This window comes from Lissotriton vulgaris, chromosome 8, assembly GCF_964263255.1.
Source record: "Lissotriton vulgaris chromosome 8, aLisVul1.2, whole genome shotgun sequence".
Classification (NCBI taxonomy): Eukaryota; Metazoa; Chordata; class Amphibia; order Caudata; family Salamandridae; genus Lissotriton; species Lissotriton vulgaris.
The window spans coordinates 827,081,083-827,106,337 of NC_141696.1; the positions used below are offsets into that span (position 1 = coordinate 827,081,083).

At 43.9% G+C, this 25,255-nt stretch overlaps 1 protein-coding gene across 1 annotated transcript in view; it reads left to right on the plus strand.

Annotated features, from left to right (window-relative positions):
* The window catches only part of AFF3 (ALF transcription elongation factor 3), a 2,122,574-nt gene that overhangs the window by 1,635,562 nt on the left and 461,757 nt on the right, over positions 1–25,255 (plus strand). The window contains exon 9 of the mRNA XM_086936175.1: positions 7,916–7,956. Within this exon, the coding sequence (XP_086792301.1) occupies positions 7,916–7,956 (41 nt within the window). The remainder of the gene's footprint in view (positions 1–7,915; positions 7,957–25,255) is intronic.

Sequence of the window (25,255 nt, forward strand, 5' to 3'; positions counted from 1 at the left end):
AAACACTTCTCACAATGTTAGATTGGAATCCTATTCTCATAGGAAACAGTGGTCTAATGATATTCCGTGGTAGGAAATCTGAATTCCTGAACACCGCACAAAAACCAATGATCTATTCTATATTGTTTGAGATCAGTAGCTGGTGCTCACCATCGGAAACTGTTCAATTGATGCAACATGTGAAAGTCGCAATTAAATATTAAAAAGGTCTGAGTTCTCATTGTTCAGAGGACATCGAAAGAATCAAATAGGACCTTCTTCAGAATCCGGATCTAGCTACGAAGCAAGATAGCCAGCTGCTTGACTTTAGGGTACCTCCATGTTGGGCCTGGAAACATTTCTTTGAGCACAAGGGCCACTGCAGCTGGCAATGGGCCAGTATTCTTATAGTTTTTAATTCTTAGTTTAAGGAACACAACTTCTACCATGAAAAAGGGTGTCCTGGTGACAGCCAATCTAGGAAGGAGATCAATAGCACAGATGTTGACAACTAATCCTCAGCAGTTAAACAATATTTATTTTTGGTTTGCATCAGAAATTTAGATGATCTTCTCTAGCAAGGACATTCCAGGTTTTGGGCGCAAAAATTAAAACTGCACGGCCACTTCTCCTGGACCTACAGACACAAGGAATGGTAAACATAATATTGGAAAAGAACCTTAGAGGTCTAGTAGAAGGTTGTGGCTGGGACCCTTTGCGAACGAAGTCTGGAAACTCTCCATAGGCTACAGGATGGACCAGGAAAACTACTTTTACTATGATGTCGTTGTTGAATGGTAGCAAATGAGGTTTATAGATAAAATGCAAGATATTGGTCCTTCAATTAATAGCCAAAATAAACTTTGCTGCTAAATTTTGCATCACTTGGAGAATTTGAGTTGGATGGAGTGGCCTATCCAAAAAGAAAGAATTTGAGTATTAAAGCCCCTAACCATTAATTTTCTAAACGAAGATAGTAAATGAGATAAAATCTTGAGTTTTAATAAAAAGAAGTATATGGGTGAACCTTTGTTCACTTAATGAGAGAGAGAGAGAGAGAGAGAGAGAGAGAGAGAGAGAGAGAGAGAGAGAGAGATAGATTGAATCAACGTTGATTCCAAATATAAGTGCACTTTTTACAAGCCTATTTCAGATGGCCACCAGTCATTCGACCAAGTAGAGGGGCATTGCCAAATGACAAGATTTCAGGTCTGCCTATCATAAGGTCCGAAACATAAGCGTTCAACCACACCTCCACTGCCCTCAGTCATTTTATTGAAGTCCTGATTTTCTTTAGACTTCTCCATCATGAGAAAAAGTAACCGACTATTGTCGACACAAGAATAGAATGTAATAGTGAATGATCTAATAATGCGGGCCAGACGGGTTGCCTACAGATCGAACAGCATAGGGCATAAAGTCAAGCCGTTTGGGACACCCAAACAATACTCACAGTGCTGGAAGAAAAAAGAGACAATGACATCAGATACAAATGTTCATTCTAAAAAGTTTTAACCCCTCCCCTGCTGATGACGGAACCGCTCCGTCATCAGCTACGGTTGGGCTGTGCTGATGACGGAGCGGTTCCGTCATGGCCCGGCCGCCGCGCCTGCGCGGCGCGCTCTATTAGGCGGGCGGGGCCATGACGGAACCGCTCTGTCACGAGCACAGCTTCCAACCGCGGCTGGTGACGGAGCGGTTCTGTCACCAGCATGCGGCCGCCGCGCGGCCGCCCCGCCCCGTTAGCGCTAATCTAGACCATGGTTTCTCACTCCAATTTTGTATTTTATTTTTTATTTTGTTCACTTGTAAAGTGCCAGAATCACCCCCAGAGGGGTATCTTCATGCAGCAGTCAGAGCAGATTAGATGCAGGCCTTTTTAGGAAAGCTCGGTTTTAAGGAGCTTTCTAAATAAAAAATAATCTGGGCATTTCCAGAGATGAATTGGAAGCTGATTTCAGTAATAGGGGGCTAGGTGTAGGAAGGCCCATGCTAGATTTCTTGAAGCGTGGGACAAGGAGCAAGGACTCTGCTCCTTACCGAAGGGTTCTGTGTGGCTGATTGTATGGCATTACAACGTGGGCTTTTACCACGCGTGCCATTACAACGCTGTTTTTACAAAGCAAGTTGTTACAACGACTTGCGCTGTAAGCGCTGGATAGTGGAATAGTTTAATTTTCTATTCCAACTCCAGCCCACGTTACAGTAGGGAAGGTGTTGGAATAGAAAATTAAACTATTCCCTATCCAACAGCGCCCTCCAGCGCAGGTCGTTGTAACAACTTGCGTTGTAAAGGCTGTTCCCCGTGTGGCTGGTATTGAATACATTTTTCTGCTAGATAGCCAGGACCTTTACAGTTTAGTGCTTTATGCACAATACAACACATCTTAAATCTAACCAGCTTACGTATGGGTAGCCAGTGTAAATATTGTAATAGCGGGAGAGAGGCTGTCCTGGCAGGTGAGTTTGAGACAAGATGAGCCGCGGTGTTTTGCACTACCTGCAATCTATTTAGAGAAGACTCACTAGCTGCAATCAGAAGGGCATTGCGGTAATCCAGGCAAATTATCACCAGTGCTTGGATGAGTGTTTTACGTACGGTAAGGGGAGAAAGGGAAATGCCCTGCGCAAGAGGCTTAACATAGCATGAGCCCACGGTGGTTGTAACTTCCTCTTTCATTGTAAGTTCCCACAGTCGTTGCAAGAGGATCTTGGGAGTCAGGGCTAATAACTGGTGCAAGATCCAATAGGACCAAGGTGATCATATCTCTCATGTCCCAATAGGATCTGATATTACCACCACTTTGTTAACATGCGAAGATCGAGATCCGCCTATGACTGGGTCCAAAAGTTATGTTTTTCCCTATGCAATCAGAGTTGACTGTTGAGAATGCTTTCAGCTATTTTGGTTGGAAAAGGGAGAAGGGAAATGGGCTTAACCAAAGTCAACCTAGATGGATCCACTTTAGGCATATTGACCTAAATGAGTGCGACAGCTGTTTTATAGGAGAGAGGAAGAGTGCCATGCCAAATGGCAACATGGAGGTAATGGCAAAAGGCAGAGTGGTGATTGTCAAAATGTTAAATAGAGTAGACGCTGCTACAGATAGAGTGTGCTTATCAGGAAGTGCCACCCTTTAGCACTCGTTTCTTGGTGCTAGGAGACATTGCCTCTTGACTGCTTGGGCTGGATGGAGCTATTACACAGGCAGCGGGTTGCTACAACAGGGTTGGCCAGCAGACATTCAGCAGGACATCAGGCTTAGTCCAGACCTAGAAGATATTGACATAATTCTGCTCCACATGCAGGGAGGCATCACAGCTGGTTTTACACAGGTCTGATAAGGGTGAAGGACTTCAAAGTGCCCTAGTTGCACTCCAGCTTTTATGTCTAGTCTGTTAGATTAAACCCAGATCTTTTGACTGGGTGTGAGTATTTGATTGATTCAGATGCTCCGTCCATCACCACCCCCTTTTGTACCGCTGGTCTGTTAGATGGCCAGCAGTTTACTGCCAGGCACATGTAATAAATTCTTACAACTTGAAATTCTGATGACTCAGATTGGGCCACGTTTTTACCTTTCCAGGTAGGGAAAATATGTTGCTGGGCAGAGGTAGTTTTGCATTGCAGGAACTGATGTCTGTGTGCCACCAATCAAAGGATATCTCCAGGAGAGATGGTTTGAATGTAAATCTTGAGTACCAAAAGAAAAATGTGCCTACAGAAGAGATAAAGGAGGGATGGGCTGCTGGGCTGCTCTTATTAATTCAGTTGGCAGCATCCATCCTGCCTCTATATTGAGCAATCACCAAAAATGTGTTCTCGATCAGCTACTGGTAGCTCTAAATGACAAGTGCATCGACATGGTAACAGTCACCTTCCCACTTGTAAATTTTCCATAGTTTGCAGTCATAAAATTGTTCTTATATAAACACCAAAGGGGTCTTTGTCACCTGAGGACAGCGGGTTGAATATACAATGCTGCCAATATGCATTACACCTAAGCTCAGCTGCTGCACCCCCAAAAATATAAAGATGCTTCTACCAGCTAGGACCCAAAGTATTGGGTTGTGCAGGGTATCCACTAAAATCCATTGAGTGTGGAACCCTTTTCAGCACCTCTCCAGTTCACAGGGTCAGCTAGGGATGTCTTTCGGAGATAACATTTTCATTTTGGGATACTGCCTTTGATTAGGGGCCGCGGGTGGGATGAAGCAGCGTATATACACCACTAGGGACTTTGGTTCTCACAATTTATACTGAACCATTGCTTCCTAGTGCTCTAAATATGAAAGCATCTGTCTTGATTAAAATGGTGCTTTTCCCCCCCCGCCCCAGTCTCTAAGCAGGGCATTAGCATATGAAATGCTGTAGTCTCTCATTGAAACACGCTACTCTAGGGTGAAAGGACAGTTTTTGATAACAGTACACATTAGATTTTGCTTTAAGAATCTATATATGTATGTATGTGTATGGTATTTCTATAGCATGAACCTAGCCAAAAGGTACTGTAGCGCTGTACTTGGTCATAGACAATCAAAAAATCGATGAGTATGAGGAGAGGAAGATGGGTAGTGGATGGTTAATGCACAGTAATGTAATATTCTTTGAAGAGGTGAGTCTTCAACTCTTTCCTAAAATGGAGATGCATTGGGCAGCTCCAGATGGACATAGAGATGAGGGTCAATATCCTGGGTGCATAAATGGCAAATGGCTGTTGTCCTGTTTATCCTATTTTACACTTCCTAATCTACAGGCTGATGATATATCTAAGGAATAGGTGTCCAGAGATCCACAAAAGATGGTGAACGTGTCTGCAGGATAAATGGGTTGCTGGTTGTGATTGATTTGTAAATGATGTAGCTGTTTTTGACAATGGAGTGGGCCAGGAAGGGGAGCCAATGGAGTTCCACCAGGATGGGGGTGGTGTGATCATAGTTCTTCTGGCCCCGGATGAGACATGCTACAGCATGTAGAATGCCCCTAAGGGAGTCAGCGTGGAGTCTGGGACTCCAGACAGTAGGGCAATACGACCAACCACATGCAAGACTACGAGGGCTTGAAAATTGCCTGGGTGTGGCCTATTGTCAGAGTCTGTGTCACCCCTTTGACATTCAGAGAGGAGCCTTCAAGGCTGCCCCTTGTCCCCCCTACTCTTCATGATCACCCTAGATCCTTTGACTAGCACCATTCTCGAATCAGTGGATAGTCAGGGTATTTCTAAGATAACCGCAAATTTGAAATTAATGTTGTATGCTGATAACATATTGCTGACTTGCTCTTCACCGAGGACATCCATCCTAGCACTCATGTCAATCATCTCGGCCTTTTAGAATTCTCAGGCTGCAAAACAAAATAGAGCAAAGCTAAGCTCTTCCTATGGCCAAGCATACTATATCAGTATCCTTGGGAAATCAGTCATTTGTGTGGCTGAATACAGACAATTAAAAAGGGTGTTGATGCCCCGATTCAACCATGTCCTAAGTTTGCACCTGATCGCTGTTCCTTATTATCAGTCAATATGGATCAACCATCAAATCAACCATAAAATCACAGACAAACCCCAAAACCAGCGCAATTGAGACTCCATGCTACCACTTCATCAGGAGGTCTCTCCCTACCGAAAATAGAACTTTATTATGTGTCTCAACATCTTTCACAAGTAGAATAACATTTCTTCCCAGAATTGGAGACATCTGGAAAACCATATTCTAAGTCACACCATACTTATGAGTTTGACGCTTATAGGAATGAACTATATATGAGTTTCTGATCAGAGTTCTATACGCGTCTTTACGATGGGGGGTTCAAATTAGTGTATCCCCTTGTTTGATGGCATATTGATGTCTAGCTTAATATAGTGAGGCCACATCTTTATACTCTTACATTTGGTGCTTTTGATCATTGATATTCCCTTTCTCTTTCGGGGTATTTGACAAAAATTCAGAATACATTGCTATCCCCTTGTAAAAGAATTGCCTTTGTCCCTTTATCCTGTTACCATTTGTAACCGTAAGTGAGGTATAACAACGTTTGTTCTGCTCTCTCTTTTTTATGGGGTGTGAATTACCACAATTTATAATTAGTGTGTGACTACAGAGGATTACCTCTCCCCCAGAACTTGAAATTAGATATTCCTAGACTTAAGGTAAACATAGGGCAAGTACTTGTGTGATCACCTTATTCACTAGACATGTGAGTCACTTGAGTTCCGCGTGTGCTTTGCAGTGTCACTCAAGCAATCTTTTCATTGATTTTAAATTAATGATAGTAACGAAGCATGTTTTAAGAGCACCTTCCGTGCCAGTTGAGTCGTCACTCAATAAATAATTAACAATGTCTGTTTAAAGTTATTTTACATTAGGAACCCCCCGTTTTTCTTGTATGCCTCTTGTCTGGGTAGGAATTCCCTTTATGACAAGTGTGCACTTGGTCTCTTAGAACTAGAATCGAGAGACCGGGGTCCTTATTTGACATGATGAAAGCCCCTGACCTTAAATGGCATATACATGGGCAGAAACATGTTAGTTGAGATTGGATATATGGGCCATTAAACTCTTTTAACTATTCACCCTTAAACCTGAATGTTTTTTGTATCTGTACCTAGTGTACCCATGAACAAAAATAATATATTTTTGGGTTTACCCTAAGATATTTTGAACTTTATCTGGATCCCTTGGTTATCCAGCATTAATTATATTAAGGAACTCCTCCATGCTGGGGTTAAGTCCGCCCTGGTAGGACCTCCTTGCCGGGATGGGATGGGGTCACCAAGATTGAAGCATGCCACAAGTCGTGGGTTAGGCCTCCTCTTCCAATTTGATTGGCATGTTTGCCCAAATGAGATATCCATTGATAACCATCATATCTTTTTGTGTTTGTGAACATGGGAGATCACCTCTTCCACGGCTTTTAAAGAATGGTCAGAAGCAAAGATGCATAGGGAAGTTCACCAAAGTTTGATCAATAAACCGAATGACCAACTTATAGAACTTAAAGATTTTTGTGGGGCATATATATGTTACTGACTTTCATGGGTGCATCTCTAATGTACAGACGGCTCTACTTGAATGCATCAACACAATGTAACACGCCTTGTGACTCAGGAGGCAACATCAGTAACAATGCTGGTAAATCTTCTTTTACCATTCATATCCCTTATTTTCTGTTAATTGAAGCTCTGTCATATGGTGATAGGGTGGGTGTGCTTACAATCTTTTGATGCATCATCCGATGCTTAAACAAGGGTAATGTACAGTAAATGTTAACATTCAATTCATGTATCTCATATAACTTGTACTGTGAACTTTTTATCAATATGTAATAAAAAAGATTCATGGCAATTTTTACATCCCACTTTGAAATGAAAGATTATGCCTACGCTGATGGGGTATTTGGAGACAGAGTTAAAGATGCAGAGGGAAAGGGATGAATCCTTAGTTGTGAGGGGGAAGGGGGGTGGGGTGTGAGGCGCTTTGCCACATTTTATGTCATAAACCTCACTAGTATCTGCGAGAGTCCTACATGTAGAGGACATGGCTGAATATCCAATCTGAACGCTCCTGTGCAAGATCAGACGAATATCCCACCAAATGTAAATAAATTTACCGGATTTCAAATTAAACCCCTTCCCATTATTAGGTATCTGCATTAGAGTATATATTTTTTGCTTAATTTGAGTATATTATGCCACTGAAATGACAGTAATAAGCAATGATGCTTTTCCTACAACCTTCTTGAGTTAATAGATTTGATTGATTGCAGTTGTTTAAATTATGGACATGTGTATGTCCAGTGTGTTCGCGTGCGTGCGTGTGCGTGTGTGCGAGCACGCTCACATAGCAGGTTATTTTCTGAAAAAAAGTGTGGCTTGAGCTCATAACTTTGGAGTTGGATCATAAAATAAACATCTATGCCCTCTTTCTTTCTTTCCAGCAGGCAGCAGAGAGATCCGCTCTCGGAGTCCAGCCTGACAGGTACAGTTTGTCATTTTTATGAGCTATAAATTGCTTTATGAAACGCTGAGCTCTATTTATGGTGGCAAATAACTCATCATCGTTTTTTTGTCCCCAAGTGTCGGTACTCTGGAATGTTAAACATGTCCATGTTTGTCACCGTCTAATCAAAGTGCTATTTTCTTGAGCACCTACTGTAGTTGTTTTGTGTTGATTTTTGTAGTTCAGTCAAAGAATATATTCAAGCAAAAAACCGCAATGAAGTCGGAAATTCTAAATATTTTGTAGGGAAGGGTCTCTCTTTCTCCACTCAGCCATAGATTCAAAAACGTATTTACGTAACACTGGCATTATTGAAATTTTCTATTCAAAGGAAGACTTAGCCTATAGACCCAGGTCTAATAATATATATTCTGGTATAGGCTTTTGTTCTCATTGGAATTATGCAACTTTGAGTCCGATGTTTTTTCCACATAATTATAGCTATATCGCAGTTGGCAGATAATTAACCACCTGCTGCATAATCTACAGATGTCAACAAAAATCTTTTGTTTCTAGCTGAAACGGATCAAAAGTTACTAAAAACGCCAAAACACATGTTGAGAAGTGGAAGCCTTGTGCAACAGTTGACAGGTTGAAGGTTATCTTTCTGTTGCCCCCCCCTGCTGCAAAATTCTAGTGGCCCTGACTTTGCACCACACTTGCAGGTGTGGCCCGTGTGCAAAGGCATAGATCCACATGCTTAGGTGTAGCTCCATAATATACAAGTATGGACCTGAGCTCACTGCACATCCATACTCCCAGGTATGTACACATTTCTTCATATGCACGGAGATAGCCCTTTTGAACACGTATGGCACCACACATTCAGGAATTCTCCCATATGCACGTTTCCCTTCTTTTTTGTAGGGCTAGCAAAATATAATCAACCACAGCTTGAACTAATACTCATACATTAGTGCATATTCACAGATGTAAAACCATATAATAAGTTACATGACATGTGCAAGCCAACCTTAAGCTTGTTGTTACAGCTGCCTCCACCACTCTTAACACATGTGGAGAAGTGTGGCTCAATGATTAGAGCGGCAGACACTGATGTAGAGGTCTAGCCTGGGACCAGGGTTCAATTCCCTGCCTCAGTCGGTCTTGGGCTCAAAATTCCACAGACCTGATAATTCTCGCCTCGGTGCCTATTCCAATCATGGAGTCCCACTCTGCAACTCTGGGCAATAGCTTGCTTAATCTCCACAACTGCCCCTACAACGTTAAGGATGCCTGGCCTCCACCTTGGGGGTACCCAGGAGTGGACACCTCACAGGGAAAGCCAGGATGGGTTCCACAGCGGTATTTGTACAAGTGCCTTGAGACCCTTGCGGGTGAGTAGTGCGCTATACAAGTATCAATTTACAATTTTTTTATGACTGGCAGATGGACTACAAGCCATTAGAAGCCTACCTCCCCAGGAGTCGAGGAGGCTTTTTACCAGTGGCGTATTGATGGCCTTTTTAGTGATCGCTCAAATTATGGAACCTTTAGAAGGGTCTGGGTTGATGATAGTACCGATCACAACGATTGGGCAGTTTGTGTAATGGACAGTTGGAGATTGTGTCTCACATGAGCTTGGTGGGCTTGCTGGCTTTCCTCAATGTCAAAGTACCCTCCAGCAAATTATGCAAAAAAGTCAAAAGAGGACCAGGTTAGATCTAGCGTACATCAGTATAATTAACTGGAACGGGGGTAAGTGGTAGTCACAATAACAGGCTTCGTAATTGCTCACGTGTTGTTCTTATACTATTAACTTTGTTCTCACACTCGATTAGAGATGACTTGAGATGATGGTATTAGGTGAGTGACAGAGAAGGGTGAAGGACACTGTTGCACCCTCAAACCAGTTTCTTGAAGTTGTTTGGGGGGAATTGAATTTAGCCACATCATCATGTCAGTAGCTTGGTAATAGGAGTAAAATACTAGCTTAAATGTGATATCGGTCGCCTCAACAGATTGTACTCCCCATATAGCCTCCTGCTTCTTGCGTATAAACTTGCGTTCTTCAGTAAACTGTCTGACATGATCTAGATGAATATGACTGTTTGCTAGAGGTCCTATAATGTCAAGATATGTTTTTCAAACCGAAGGGAAGCTGGTTAGTATGGCACTAAAAATAAATAATTGGAAAAAATGTTCAATTAGTTAATGAACGGAATGTGGGTAGCTTCTAAAAAAAAACAAAAATATTCTTTCTGGATCTAATAAAGAATAGAAAGTTAAAATCAACTGCGGTACTGATTTTTAGAGGAGACAAATAAAGCACCTACATGATTGTTTTTCTGAGAGTAGTACATACCATCGACGAAGGAATGAGTGAGTGAAAAAACGTCTAGGATCTAGACGTGGTTGTGGGTGGCAGGGTTGGGCTGGCCTGTAGGGTGATCAGGCAGTGCTCAATGGGCAAGTCTGACTGGTCAGCGTGTGGGCCGTCTTTTTAGCTGTTTATGGGCCTGTTTTGTGGTGCCTGGCCCGTTTTTGCTGTTGATTTCCTTGATATTACTACAAACATTGCTACAGGAAGCTGAAATCCATACAGTCTCCCATATCTTGCTAAACACTTATACAGTGTGTCTTTACAAATTCAAACCTGCCCCAATTTTTAATAGTGGCCACTTTTCTTTGCTCACTAATTCACTAATGGGGGCCACTTTTATTTTGGTGCATAGGTCTATTTTCTGTCCCAGTCCGACCCTGTTGGATGGGGGAGATATCTCTGGTACCATTCTATAGCTGTGTGTACAGAAAAGGAGAGAGAGACGGAAAAAAAACTATGCACATCCTCCCTTAAAATTAATGCTGTTAATGCACAACAAGTGCTAAGGCCTGACAGGCATAAACAACACATTAGAAATCTTCTCAAACCTTGCAAGTATCCTAAGACATCTAGAGAGGGTTTCACAGGTGTTCACTACCTATCAGACCTTAGTACTTGGTGTGTATAACACCCTTTCTATAGCTTCTATGGCATAAAAAAGAGCTTGAGCCCATCATGTTATGGCTACACAGCTGGTTTCTACACATACTATCTGTTCCAGGCAGGGCAGTCTTAACAGCATTATTGGCACCTGGACAAAGCAGTGCCCTGGGCCCTGCCAACACAACCAATCACAGGAACAAAAGTGTTTAACAGAAAAGTAGTGTTAAATTCTGGTCTGCGTGGGGCCCCTAAGCTCCGGCCTAGCGTGCCCATGTGTTAAGATAATAACAGGTAAAGAGTGCCCACAAGGGATTTATTATAGCACACACAGTTTGAACATTTAGCCTACCAATATTCTTGACAAGCTCTGAGCAGTCACTTGTATTAAATGATTATGAAATTCAATGTAAATTATTTGTACTAGAATCAATCAGTAAAAAAATATATCTTGCACATGTGTAATTGTTTTTGTGAAATTCAGTTTATAATGAAAAAAACTTTTTTTAAATGGTACAAAAAAGCTAATACAAATGTGTAAATGAAATTACACAAAGTAACTGAGGTTTACAAATCATTTGATATGACCAACACCTCTTTGTCACTAATGTGGATACCTCTTTCAATGAGTATAGTAAGGAAATGTGACTGATTAAAACAACAACAAATAGCCACCATTGTTTCAACAGTGAAACACAGGCAATTGCAATCTAATCCTTGCCTGTAAATTTCTTCAACTCGGCTCCAGTCTGATCAGAACTGGCTCATATCTAGAAACTGAATGAGCCAGTTTATGGAGAACGTGCTACTGTCACCGACTGCAAAGACAGCCGAACATTCTTCACTTTGAGAAGTTTTGCCATACTTTGAGTAAGGCAACTTGTTCTTAACATAGGTTTTAAAACAATAAAATCAAAAAGACCAATTGATGGACAGAATGCAGAACAATGTCATACATTCACCCAGTACAAAGATCTGGGCCTAAGTACATTGTTTTTTTGCTCACCATACCAATCCAGTTTAGACCCAGCAATATGTAAATCAGTCTTGACCCTGCGCCCAATGTGAACAGTTCAGCCCGAACTGCCAGGCCAGGTCCTCCCTGGTCTAGCTATCCAGGCTGAATGAAGGCTCATAGCCAGAAACCGGTCCTTGGATGCTTGATTCCGGTCTGGGAAAGACATGGCTTGGTAGTTCGGACTGGACTGTTCCCATGGGGCACAGGGTCAGAGCTGATTTGCATATAGCCAGTGTCTAACCCAGGGTGGTGTGGAGTGCAAAAAAACGATGGATTTAGGCCCAGATCCTTGTACTGGGGTGAATGTATGACATTGTTCTACATTCTGTCCATCAACTGTGTTTTTTGAAATTTTCACCCGAGTGTGCTGGGTATACTCAGACGTGAGTCCCAGGCTCTCCACACCACTGGAGTCAAGCTATCCAGGCTGAATGAAGGCTGATAGCCAGAAACCAGTCCTTGGATGCTTGATTCCGGTCTGGGAAAGACATGGCTTGGTAGTTCGGACTGGACTGTTCCCATGGGGCACAGGGTCAGAGCTGATTTGCATATAGCCAGTGTCTAACCCAGGGTGGTGTGGAGTGCAAAAAAACGATGGATTTAGGCCCAGATCCTTGTACTGGGGTGAATGTATGACATTGTTCTACATTCTGTCCATCAACTGTGTTTTTTGAAATTTTCCTCCCTGGACTAGAAACAAACATCCTAGCACTGGTTTTGGGGTTTCACCCCTCTTCAGCAAGGATAGCTTGACTCCAGTGGCATGGAGAGCAAAGGACCCACGTCCGGGCATACCCGTCCCACTCGGGGTGATAAATGCAAAAAGACCAATGGATGAAAGGAATGGAGAACAATGTCATACATTCACCCCAGTACAGAGATCTGGGCCTAAATCCATCGTTTTTTTGCTCACCATGCCAATCCAGTTTGGACCCAGCCATATGCAAATCAGTCTTGACCCGGCGCCCTGTGGGAATAGTCCAGCTCAACTGCCAGGCCAGGTCCTACCTGAACTGGAAACAAGCATCCTAGGATCGGTTTCGGGGTTTCACCCAACGTGGGTCCCTTGCTTACAGTGCCACTGGATTCAAGCTAGGCTGGCTGAAGAAGGGTGACATACCCTGAAACCGGTCCCTGGATGCTTGTTTCCGGTCCAGGGAGGATCTGGAATGGCAGTTCGGTCTGGACTGTTTCCATGGGGCACAGGGTCAAAGCTGATTTGCATATGGCTGGGTTCAAACTGGGATGTCGTAGTGGGCAAAAGAACAATGGATTTAACCCAGAACTTTTGACTGGGGGAGAATGTTTGCATTGTCAGCATTCCGTCCATCATTTGTTTGCTGTAACACTTTTCGCCCTAAGTGGGATCGGTATGCCCAGACACGGGTCCCTTGCTCACTGTGCTCGTCATGAGCACAGCGCCACTGTGTCTCATGATGAGCTGAGCTCGTCATGAGCACCCAAGGTGTTAAGTGTTTTTTACTTACCTAAGCTGTCCGGTAAGGTCATATTCCAGCTAGTGGCACGCCAGTTTATTACACTCACAGTGAATTATGTGATATTATTCACTATTAGTGTAATAAAAACTTGACAGACGAGCTGCCACTGTGTTCACGGTACTGAGTTTGACACCTCTGAGGTCAGGGGGTGCAAAGGCAGTGCAAGGGATCACAATGGAAAAGACATGGTTCACGACCCCTGTCTACCTGTAAATGATATCGATGCCTCAATGCCTTTTGGAATGGGCCGTATAGCACAAGGGCACTACAGGCAGGGACCATCTTTGAATGGCCTTTAAAACAGAAGCCCGGCCAAGTGTGTATTGTACATGCATGCTAGGGTGACCATCATGAAATGAGCTTTAAAGCCATTTAAAGATGACCAGATGTGCACTGTTATAATTTAATAAAAACATTAAAGGAAATAATCACTGGCAAAGCCAATAGCTTGGCTCGTAAGTCACACTTATTGTCTTTGTCAGTGGTTGTTTAGTCGTCACAAAATTAGTTTTTAAAGCTCAGTTGGTACACAGTGAAGGGTCCGCCATGCAAGAACAACACTGCAGGGTCTCTCCCTGTTTCTGATTTCGAAAGGTATTTGTCAATGGTTTGTGAATGCATGTGCAGTTGCACTGACTAGAGTCAATTCCTTACTAACAAGCTGAACCCCAACATTTATAGTCACTTACACTTATCTGGTAATAATACCTTTTGTTTTTTTTACAAAGATTACTAACTGCTTTTTGAAGTGCTCAATATCGCAGTACAAATTCAGTTTTTACTCTCCTTCTCTGCAATGAACTTGAAATAGCACGTCACTACAAACATAAGTGGTTTGTGGAAAGGGTGTTGGTATGACTATGTATTATAAGGAACAAAGTAAACTAGGCCATACATTTTTGGGCTATTGCAAGTTGCCTCTGAGTTCCATGTCCTTAAAAGGAACTCAGTCTTCAGCCTTCTTCCGCTACATGATCATGCAATTCCTCAGTGATTTGCAGTCATCTGCGACTCTTACAGGTAAACGCTGTGGGGCATTGAGGCGTGATGGGGGCGGGGCAAGGTGGGAGGTAGTGGAATCGGACATATGACGGCAATGTGAAAGCTAACAAAATAAAAGCACTTATCTTGCTCTCGCCGCATCGCAGACTTCAGTGTTGCGGCGAGCGCAAGGTAAGTGCTTCTCTTTATCCAGTTAGGTTTTACATTGCCATCGTATGTCTGATTCAACTACCCCCATCCTGCCCCGCCCCCGCCCCCGCCTCGCCTCACCGTCCCACAGCATTTACCTGTGCGAGCCGCGGCTGCTTGCAAAACCCTTATATTCTTACAATGTAAGGCGGGGGGTACTCTATCCATAAGTAACCTTCAATCAAAGAAGCAAGCTACTATGGTTGAGCTTGTCGACCCCTGAACATTAAAATCCAGTAAAGCTTTTCGAATGACAATCAGACTTGCAAGTCAACTCTACTGGAGTTCATTAGTAATTCTTTTGCCATGCATATTATAAAATAGTTAATGATTACCAAACAGGGTTCGTGTCTTAGGGCAGGGTTGTTCTCCAGACTTCTCATCCACCTACATGTTAAATCAGCTCCTCTGTACTAGCTAACGACTCAAAAATGCACAGAATGGCTATACCGCATAACATTCTACGGGTACTACATATCTTCCCATTTCACAGTAATGTACAACGGCTTAGATATTTTCACGGATCAAATTAGGTTTAAATAATACAATTAGCATATATACTCTAAGAAGAATGTTCTTTTTCCTTAAGAGAATAAGGTATTGAGCTTTACAATTTAATATTATTATAGTAAATCATTCAAATACTTTTGCATGTTCAGAGCTCTTCTACTCTTTCTTTGAACATCCATTAATTTAATCAAACCCACATTATTAATCTTCTCTAGGAAGTCCTTTCTTTTACGTACTTCTTTTTGCCTTTTTTAACCCTTCCTCCTCTCACTACTACCACTTTATTGAGATTCCATATCCTATGTGTCGTGTTCCCTGGACCCACAGAACACACGCCAGATGTTGTGGTGTTACCAGGTAACCTTTATTATATTTACATCATGGTTAGTCATGTAGCGCCCCTCGCCCTGCGACCTCTCGCCCTGAGGTCCGGTCCTTGTCTGTGTCCCTGATCCCTCCCCTGACCGGATGTGGTGTCCGGTGTCCCTCGTCCATGACCCTCACCTTGCAGGGTCCTAGTGCCACCTGGGCACGACATCTCCCCCTTTCTTGTAAAACAACTTTGATTGTTCTTTGCTCCATGTCTCGTGACCGAGAGAGAGAGAGGGAGAGAGAGAGAGAGAGAGAGAGAGAGAGAGAGAGAGAGAGAGAGAGGATTCTATCACACGTCCGTTCCTGCATCTCTGCCTCCTTACATCTCTTCAATCAGTCTTTTTGTCTTTTTGCATTCTCTCTTTGGTCGCTGGTCCCGGGCGTCTGTTGGTCACTCCGCCTGTGGCGCATCCCCCGTCTGCTCTTTCTTTGGCCCCTCTTCTTCTTTGGTTCTCAGTTCTTTGAAGTGAGAACTGTTCCGTGTGACATGGTGCTGACCTGCTGATGCGGTGATCATTGGTCCAGTTATTTTTGTTACTTTAAGCGGGTCTTTGGGGAAAGCGCTGTCTGACTTCCTTGTTTGCCGCTGTCTCACGAGCACCATGTCTCCTTCCTCTATTTTGCCAGTTGTTGCGTGCCTTCTTTGATCAGCATATCTCTTCATCTTCTCTTTCTGTTCCTGGTCTCTTCTGGCAATGTCTTTATGTTCTGCCTTCTCTCTTTCTTTGAGTTGTGGCAATCTTGTTTTACTTGCTCGCCCAAACACCAGCTCAGCGGGACACCTTCCCGTGGAGCTGTGAGGGGTATTTCGATAGTCTCTTAGTACTTGACATAGGGCCGGACAATCGATATCTGTGTCAGCTTTGCCCTTTGTACTGTCTTTTTGATGGTCCCCATGAACCGCTCTGCCATCTCGTTTGCTTGCGGCCACAGTGGTGTTATTCGCTGGTGGTTTATTCCCAGGTATGCCATGAATTTTTTGAACTCTTCCCCTGAGAATGGTGAGCCATTGTCTGTTTTAAGTGTGTGAGGTGAGCCCCATGCTGCAAGAACATCGTCTAACACTGGTAGTGTCGCGCTCGCTGAGGTTGATGATACGGGTCTCACTATGGGGAACCTTGAATACTCGTCTATGATCACAAGCAGGTAGCTTCCTGTCTCCAGCGGGCCGTAGAAGTCTGCTGCTAGCTCCGTCCACACTGCTGTCGGTAGCGGGGACATTTGCAGCTGTTCTGGTTTGGACGTTGGCCCCGTTATTTGGCAGACATGACAGTGTGTCACTGTCTCTTCCACCATGTTGTCTAGTCCTGGGAACCATACCTTTTCCCGCAGCATCTTTTTTGTGGCTACCATGCCCCGGTGTGATTCGTGTGCCAGCTCCACAGTTCTTCTTATCAGGGTCCTGGGCATTACGATCCTTGTGCCTCTCATTATTATCCCTTTTTCACTTTCAGATAATTCTTCGTTGACTCTTTTGAAGGCCAGCAGCTCCTCTTTGTCTACTCCCCTCTCCACACTGGTGTTTACGTGTCTCCATCGTTGTGTTTTGGTGATCTTCATGATCTCCTGCATGGTATCGTCTTTTTTTGTTTCATGTTCTAGTTCTTCTAGTGTTATTGTTGCAGGCGTGCTTAGCTTCAGTGCGAAATTGAGGTATTCTTCCGCCATTGTTGTTGATTCTGACTTATTTGGTAAGGGGTGTCGTGACACATAGTCAGCTGGATTTTGCTCCTTTCCGGGCTTGTGGATTATCTTGAAGTTGTAATCCATCAGTCTGATCCCCCATCTTTCTATCCTTGGCGGTATTTTTGCATTCGGGTTGCCGTATATCATTATTAGCGCCTGGTGATCCGTTATGATTATGAAGGGCTTCCCGTAGATGAACATGTGGTAGTGTTTGCAGGCCCATACCACTGCCAAACTCTCTTTCTCGGGCTGGGAATATCCCTTCTCAATGTCTGACAGGCTCTGGCTCCCATAGGCCACTATGTTTCTTGGGGAGTCTTTTCCTGGTCGGTGCTGTGCCAAGATTGCCCCTAGTCCGACTGGACTCGCATCCACAGTTAGTTCTGTGCACAGTTTGGGGTCAAAGTATGCCAGGTGATCCACTGCCGTCACAGCTCTCCTTATTTCTTCAAACCCTTTGTCACACTCTTTTGTCCACACAAAGCTCTGTCCTTGCTTTGTCAGCTCTCGTAGTGGGGCGCTTACAGTGGCAACGTCCTTGATGTAGCGCGCGCAGTAGCTTGCTAGCCCTAGAAATGACCTAACTTCCGCCACATCGGTGGGTTTCCTCGCCTTTTCTAAGGTCTCTACCTTGCTGTGATCCGACCTCATTCCTCTTTTGGAAAAGATGTGGCCGAAGAATACAAGTTCGCTCCGCCCCAGTTCACATTTGTCTTCGTTGAGTGTCAAACCCTCATTCTCTAGTTGCGAGCACACTTCTCTGAGTGCTTGGTCGTGCTCCTCATCTGACTTTCCGATTACCAGGATATCGTCGCTGTAATTTAGGCTGTTCTTGACCGGTCTTATTATTTGTCGTATTGTCTCTTGAAAGATTTCTGCTGCGGATGAGATCCCGAAGCTCAGGCGCTTGTACCTGAACAGGCCTAGATTAGTGGAGAACGTCGTGATGTATCGCGACTGAGGGTCTAGTTCCAGTTGGTGGTACCCTTTGCATAGATCTAGTTTTGAGAATCTTCTTGTGCCTGTGAGACAGCTGATCATGTCGTCCAAATGTGGTCCTGGATGACGATCTCGCTCAATTGCTTTATTTGGGATTCTCATGTCCACACAGATTCTTATTTTTGATTTGTCTTTCTTTGGGACAGCTACTATTGGCGATACCCATGGTGTCGGACCATCTGCGTGCTTTATTATGTCCTGTTATAGCAGCTCTTCCAGTTCTTCTGCTACTTGTGGCTGCAGGTGTATGGGTACTCTCCTGTGGTGTTGTGCAACTGGCCTGATCGTCTCATCAATGTGCAGTGTTATCTGCCGTCCCTTTAGTTTTCCTAGTCCTTTTAGCAGTTTGGGGTATTCTTTCAGAATGCTTTCCTTGCCCGCCATGTTGTATGTCATCTCCATCAGCCCCATTACTTGGGCCGTGACGTTGCTCAAAAGACATGGCGCAGGAATGTCCCATTTTAGCACATGTATTTCTTCTCTCAGCCTTTGATCCTTGTATTGTAGTTCTTCTTTGAACTTTCCCAAATTTATTACTGGTGTCTTCGCCCCCCACGTGAATACTTGTACTCTCGATGGCTTCAGGGTTGGTTGCACCTTCATTCTTTTGTATTCGGAGACGCACATGATGTTGCACGTCGCTCCGCTGTCCAAGACGAACTTCGTTTCGTGTGGCCCTACATTGATTGTTACTGATTCAGTCTTTTTTATTTTATTTTTGTCCACCAGACATATTCTCTCTTCACTTTCTTCTTCTTCTTCTTCTGATTCTGTGGTGACATTTGTCATGAGGTATAGTCGTTCTGTTCTATCTTCCTCACTTTCTTCCCCTGACTCTGCAGACGAACTTCTCACTCCCGCTTCCACATGCCTGATGTGTCTGCTAGTTGGCATCTGTGCTCTTCCAGGTCTTCCCCGGTCATTTCTAAATTGTGTCCCTTGGCACACGCTGGCGTAATGATTCTGCCCGTTGCATTTGCGGCATGTGTGGCCGAATGCTGGGCACTGCCCTCTGTGTGGAAACTCCAGTCCACATCGGTAGCAGGTTCCCTCCGATTGCTTTTTTTTTGCCTGGTCTCCTCTGTCTTTCTTCCAATTTCCTGGCCGATTGTTAGTGGTCATTCGTTGTATCTGTTCTCCTCCTCTTGTCTTACCTCGTTCCATCTCTTTTGCGTGTGTAGTTGCTCTTGCTTCCGCCCTTCCTAGTGCAAGGATGTTCTCTAGGGAGATTGGTTCTTTTAGTACCCTTGCTCTGAATTCTATGTCCGGCATCCCTCAATGATGCGCAGTCTTATTGCCTGCTCATTGTCGAATTTGTCGAATTCGCAGTGGGTGACCAGTTTCCGCAACCTCGTTGCGAATTCATCCAGGGATTCCTCCGCCTGTTGGAACGCGATCATGAAACTATACCTCTCAAAGTCAGCTTTTCTTTGTGGGTCAAATTTGGCCGTTAGACACGTTATTAGCTTGTCGTATGTGTCAATGTCACCTTTTGGCAGGGTGGCAGGGTCACTAGCAAATCCTCTATTTCGTCTCCAACTAAATTTATGAACAGTCCTCGCTTCTTGGCCGCTGTCACATCAGTGGCATCGATGTAGTTTTCAAAACTTCTCACCCATTTCTCCCATCTGATCCCAGTCTGGGGTTCAGATAAACTAAATTGTAGTGGCCTCCTATATTGAGCACTTGGTTTTGGGTCTGCCATTTGCACTCCCTCCTTTGTTCTTTTGTCTTGTCTCTTTTATTTGTGGGTGGTGCTCTCTATATAGTGTTTCACCTTTCCTTCTTCCTTTAATGTTCTTTATTTTCACTTTGTTCCTTATTTTCCATTGAATACAGTCTTTATACCCACTTTTGTTGTGTTTTCCAATGCTTTTCCACAGTTTTCTGGCAATTTTCTTCTTCTTCTTCGCGCTTTGCCTGGCCTCAAAATGGCCACAGCGCTTGTTCTCTGTTCCTATTGGCTTGTACAGCCTGACTCTAAGATGGCCGCCGTCTTCTCGCGGGACTTCGCGGTCAATCGCGATGTAGCCTGACTTCAAGATGGCCGCCGTGCTTATTCTTCGTTCCTATTGGCCCTCGTGCCTGGCCCCAATATGGCCGCCGAGACTCTCGCGAGAGCTCGCGCTGGCTTTTTAATTCTTCGAAGCTCGTGCTCTTTGGCTGGCGCTTACCGGAATCGTTGCTTCTTCGTTCGCGGCGGTCAGGGTGGGCTCCCACGTCGCTGCTTGCTTCTCGATGGCGCTTCACTCTTCCACTTGACCACGACGCGATCATGGGTGGGCTCCTGGTTTTTAAATCGCAATTCCTGCACACTGGATTCAGATCCCACACTCGTCGCCAGATGTCGTGTTCCCTGGACCCACAGAACACACGCCAGGCGTCGTGGTGTTACCAGGTAACCTTTATTATATTTGCATCATGGTTAGTCATGTAGCGCCCCTCGCCCTGCGACCTCTCGCCCTGAGGTCCGGTCCTTGTCTGTGTCCCTGATCCCTTCCCTGACCGGATGTGGTGTCCGGTGTCTCTCTTCCCTGACCCTCACCTTGCAGGGTCCTAGTGCCACCTGGGCACGACACTATGATCGTCTGCCTGTACAGCGTTGGTGAACAATGCGATCACATGTAATGTCTCTGAGTATTTCGACATGTTCTTTGTACTTCTAGAACTTTTATTTCTGATTATATCTCCAACACTCACATTCGTGGTTTTTATTGCAATTTCTTGTCAAACCAGCATTTTCTTTCCTTTTGTTTCTTGGTTTACATGACCTCCACTAATCTCCTAATTTCCTGTCATCACCCATTTTGTTCATCCAAGGAACATCTCCACTCTTCCAAGAAGCAATCCTCCCCAATTCTCCCCGTTGACTTTAGAAATATACAGCCAGATTCATCAAGCGAAATGCGCTCGCAAAAGGGCCAGATTCTCAGAATCTGGCCCTTTGCGAGTGCAATTTTTGCATTTGGTATTCATCATCCCAAATGCAAAAATTGCTAATGAAGAATTTGCAAATTTGTGAGGATTAGCATTTAAGGAATCTCTATTAGAGATTCCTTAAATGCTATTCAAGAAACATTTAAAAATTGTGAATTCGCAATTTAGGACCGCTATTTACCACGAAGTCAAACCTCGTGGTAAATAGCGAAAACTTAGAAAAATGCATTTAAATGCTTTTTTCTAAGTTGCATGTTACACACACACATGTCCTTTGGACATGTGTGTGCGCAACATCAGTCTACATTTTCATTCCAGGGGTGCTACAGGGTGTCCTTTGGACACCCCTGGCACCCTTGAAATCGCATCCTTATTTGCGATTAGCAAATTGCTAATCGCAAATAAGGAATAACTCCACATTCATTCCTATGGGCCTTCCCATAGGAATGAATGGGGAGTTATTCCTTATTTGCGATTAGCAATTTGCTAATCGCAAATAAGGAAGCTGTAGGAATCGCAATATATTTTGCGATTCCTACATGAATCCCGTTTTGCAAGTCCTTAATAGCGATTCCTTAATATTCGCTATTAAGGACTCGCAAAACGGGACAAGGATGAATCTGGCTGCTAATTCTGTGGATAGGTAGTTTTTCCCTTAGATGTTAGGAGTACCGTATATTATGCTATTGGAATTGTTATACACATATTTTTTTCAATTAAAGGAAACAGTAGGGTTCATCACAAATAAACTGTAATTTCAGAAATAAATAGCAAATTTCTTTTGTACCTCCGTGCCCTCGGTCACCTCCCCCCTCCCACCCACCACCAATCAAGAGATCCCTTTTCAATAACCGTGAAGTAGCACAAAAGCCCTTGAAGTTCAAGGGCAGCGTCTAGTGAGAGGAGAATTGAGTTATGTGTTTTTAAGAGGCTGGACAGAGAACAACAACCATGGTGAAAGGGTAACACAGAAAGAGAAGCATTCCTTTTTACAAGCTTTGATAGGCCACTACCTTGAATGGCCGTAAATTAGACAGCATATGACTTAATGGCTTAAATGAAAACAAGTTGTGTTTTGCCAGTAAGTAATTGCACAAAAGCAGCCTTCCATCTGAAACCATCATTCGGAAAGTCAGGCTTTACCCTTGACTTTTGACCTTCATTATTGATGAAGACAGTGCTTTATTAGAGCTCTCCCTCCCTTTGGTACTTAAATCTCTATCATATTTTCTGTTGCTTTACGGCTCCTATCGGGCAGCTCTTAGAATCTGATGTATGAGCTGCAGAGCTTCCGCACTGTCAGGTCTTTGATTAATGGCAATTAATTCATCCACCTGTCATTTCATCGGAAACTGTGTTGTCTAACCTTGAGGCAAACGTTGCTTCCTACAAAGTTTCAGGCAATGAGGTGATCATCGATTTATTCGTCTGGCCAATGCTTGTCTGACTTAATTTGCCCGTTTTAAACAATCGAGTGAATAAACTCTCTCTATCTTTTTTTTCTTACTCTGTGTTTGTTCTTTAATCCCTCAATACTGATATTGCTCTCATTCACGGAAAAGAGCTGAGTGGGTTTTCAGCCCAAATGACTCATTTCATTGGTAGCATAGACCTAGAACATGAACCTCTAGGGGCATACTTACAAGAGAATGGCAGAGGGCGGCGTTAAGCAAAAATTGCTAACATCCCGCTCCGCCATTCTGACAATACAGGGCTGCGCCGTATTTACAATGATATGGCACAGCCCTGCGTTTTTCCTGCGCTGGCGCTAAATTCAGGCTACCGCCTAAGCAGGCACCCTTGCACCATAGTGCAAGGGCGCCTGCGTGGAGGGAATGTTTGTTTATTTGCAGCAAGGTGTACCTTCCTGCACATAAACAATCACTAATGGTGATTTGTGACGCCTATGTGTGCTGCATTGTGCAGCACATTGTGCAGCACACATAGAAGTTGCAAATCGTCCTTCTTTTTAATGATTGTTTATGTGCAGAAAAGGACCCCTTCCGGCACATAAACAATCATTCATGGAGATTTGCTTTTTCTACACATGATGCACAATGTATCACACATAGAAACAGCAAAAACGAGGAGAAATGAATAATTTCTCCTAGTTGTTTCCCCATATTAGGACCAGGTATTTTTTGGTCTTAATTTTGGCGCTGTCCTATATTTAAGCCACTCTTGCGTCAAAATTGATGGGTGTTGTGGCGGAACACCCACCACAACATCCATTGCATGCCCTTTTCTCACTCAGGGGTATATGTACAAGTAAGTGGCGGAGTGAGGCGTTAGCCGTCATGGCTTAACACCTTACTCCGCCACTTCAGAAACTCACGGCTGCACCATATTTACAAGGATATGGTGCAGCCTTGCTTTCCCCCCTGCACTGGTGCTACACTTAACAGTGTCACGCCAACACAGGCACCCTTGCACCATAGCGCAATGGTGTTTGTATGCAGGGGAGAATTGCTTATGTGTAGGAAGGTGTCCCTTCCCGCACATAAAAAATCCTGAAATGACATTTTGTCACTTCTATGCATGCTACTTAACCCGTTCTGCGCTGTTGACGGAAACGCTCCGTCATCAGCCTCGGTAGCGCTGTGCTGATGACGGAGCGGTTACGTCATGGCCCGCTCGCTGCGCCCGCACAGCGCGGATTCCGTGCCTGCGCTGGGCGTTCTATTGAGCGGGTGGGGCCATGACGGAACCGCTCCGTCATAAGCACAGTGCTGATGACGAAGCGGCTCCGTCACCAGCAGGAGAGCGCCGCGCGGCCCCCCCTACCCCATAGCGCTGCGGCAGAATTGCCGCCGCAGCGAAGGGGTTAATACAGCACACATGGAAGTTACAAAATAACTTTTTATTTAAGGATTGTTTATGTGCAGGAAGGGTCACCTTCCTACACATAAATAGTCCAAGGCGTTTTGCTTTTTCCATGTGTGCTGCACAAGGCACACATGGAAAAAGCTACCTTTAGGGAAGAGGATGTAGCCTTATGGCTAAAGCGGTTGACCTTGAAGCTGGGGAACGTGTTCGAGTCTCGCCAACAACACTCAACATCCTGTGATTCTGGGCAAATCACTTAATCACCTCATTCCTACCAAAAATGAACTTGTCCATCAGTAATGAAAATGGTGATCATGTAAAGTGCTCTGATACCTGATATCTTTGGGTCTAGTTTGCGCTATATAAAACTCTGAAAAGAAAAGAAAGAAAAACAAGGAGAAATAAAGCATTTCTCCACGTTTTGCCAACTTAAGATCAGTTTTTTCCTGGTCTTCATTTTGGCGCTTCCTCCTATTTACGCTGCCCTTGTAAATAAAGCGAGGCCCGTATTGCCACCGCCAACTTCACTGAAAGTGACGTTGCGATGGGGATAGGGGCTTTTACATATGCCCCTCAGTGTAGCTTTAAAGGGGTCCTTATTTACAAGGCTTTGTTGAAACGCCACTTTGTAAATAAGGAGAAGGACTTAATGCCACCAGAACATCTAAAAATGTGACGTTCCTGTGGTGTTAAGTGTTTGTAAATATGCTGATAGAGTGTTTCTTAGACTCAGCTGCTGTACTTTGAAAGCGGTGGAGGATGATGGACGGTTCGTCTAATGATGAAGTTAAACAAATATGGCCAAATGGTGCTTTTTAATGTACATTTTCTAAATAAGATGCTAAATGGGCAAAGATGCCACAGGGGCATTCATGAAATCCTCCAATCCTTTCATGGTGCAACAAGCAAATGCAGTTCTTACTAAGAATGTCCCCTTGAAAATCAAGTGACAAGACTTCATGTTTCGGATCAGTTTTACTGAAGAGTTGTTACAACACTTAGGGTATGCTAACTGACATCATGTACCAATTGAAAAATGGCTGAAGTTCAATATCAATCATATGATGAACCTTTGAACTTTTTTAACTTCTATAACATTGACTGAATAATTTAAGAGAAAGCTAATTATTTCTGAATGTATGACAATTTGAAAAGAATCAATATTTGGGAGACAAAGCAAGAAACACAAACAATTATGAGGCATCCTGCCCAAGGATGGTTAGGTGCCAAAGGACTCTTTCAGCGGAGGACAGCAAGTACCAATGGATGGCCATAGGTAGTACTTGACTTACTCCAAGTTAGGGCTTGGGGCCATTT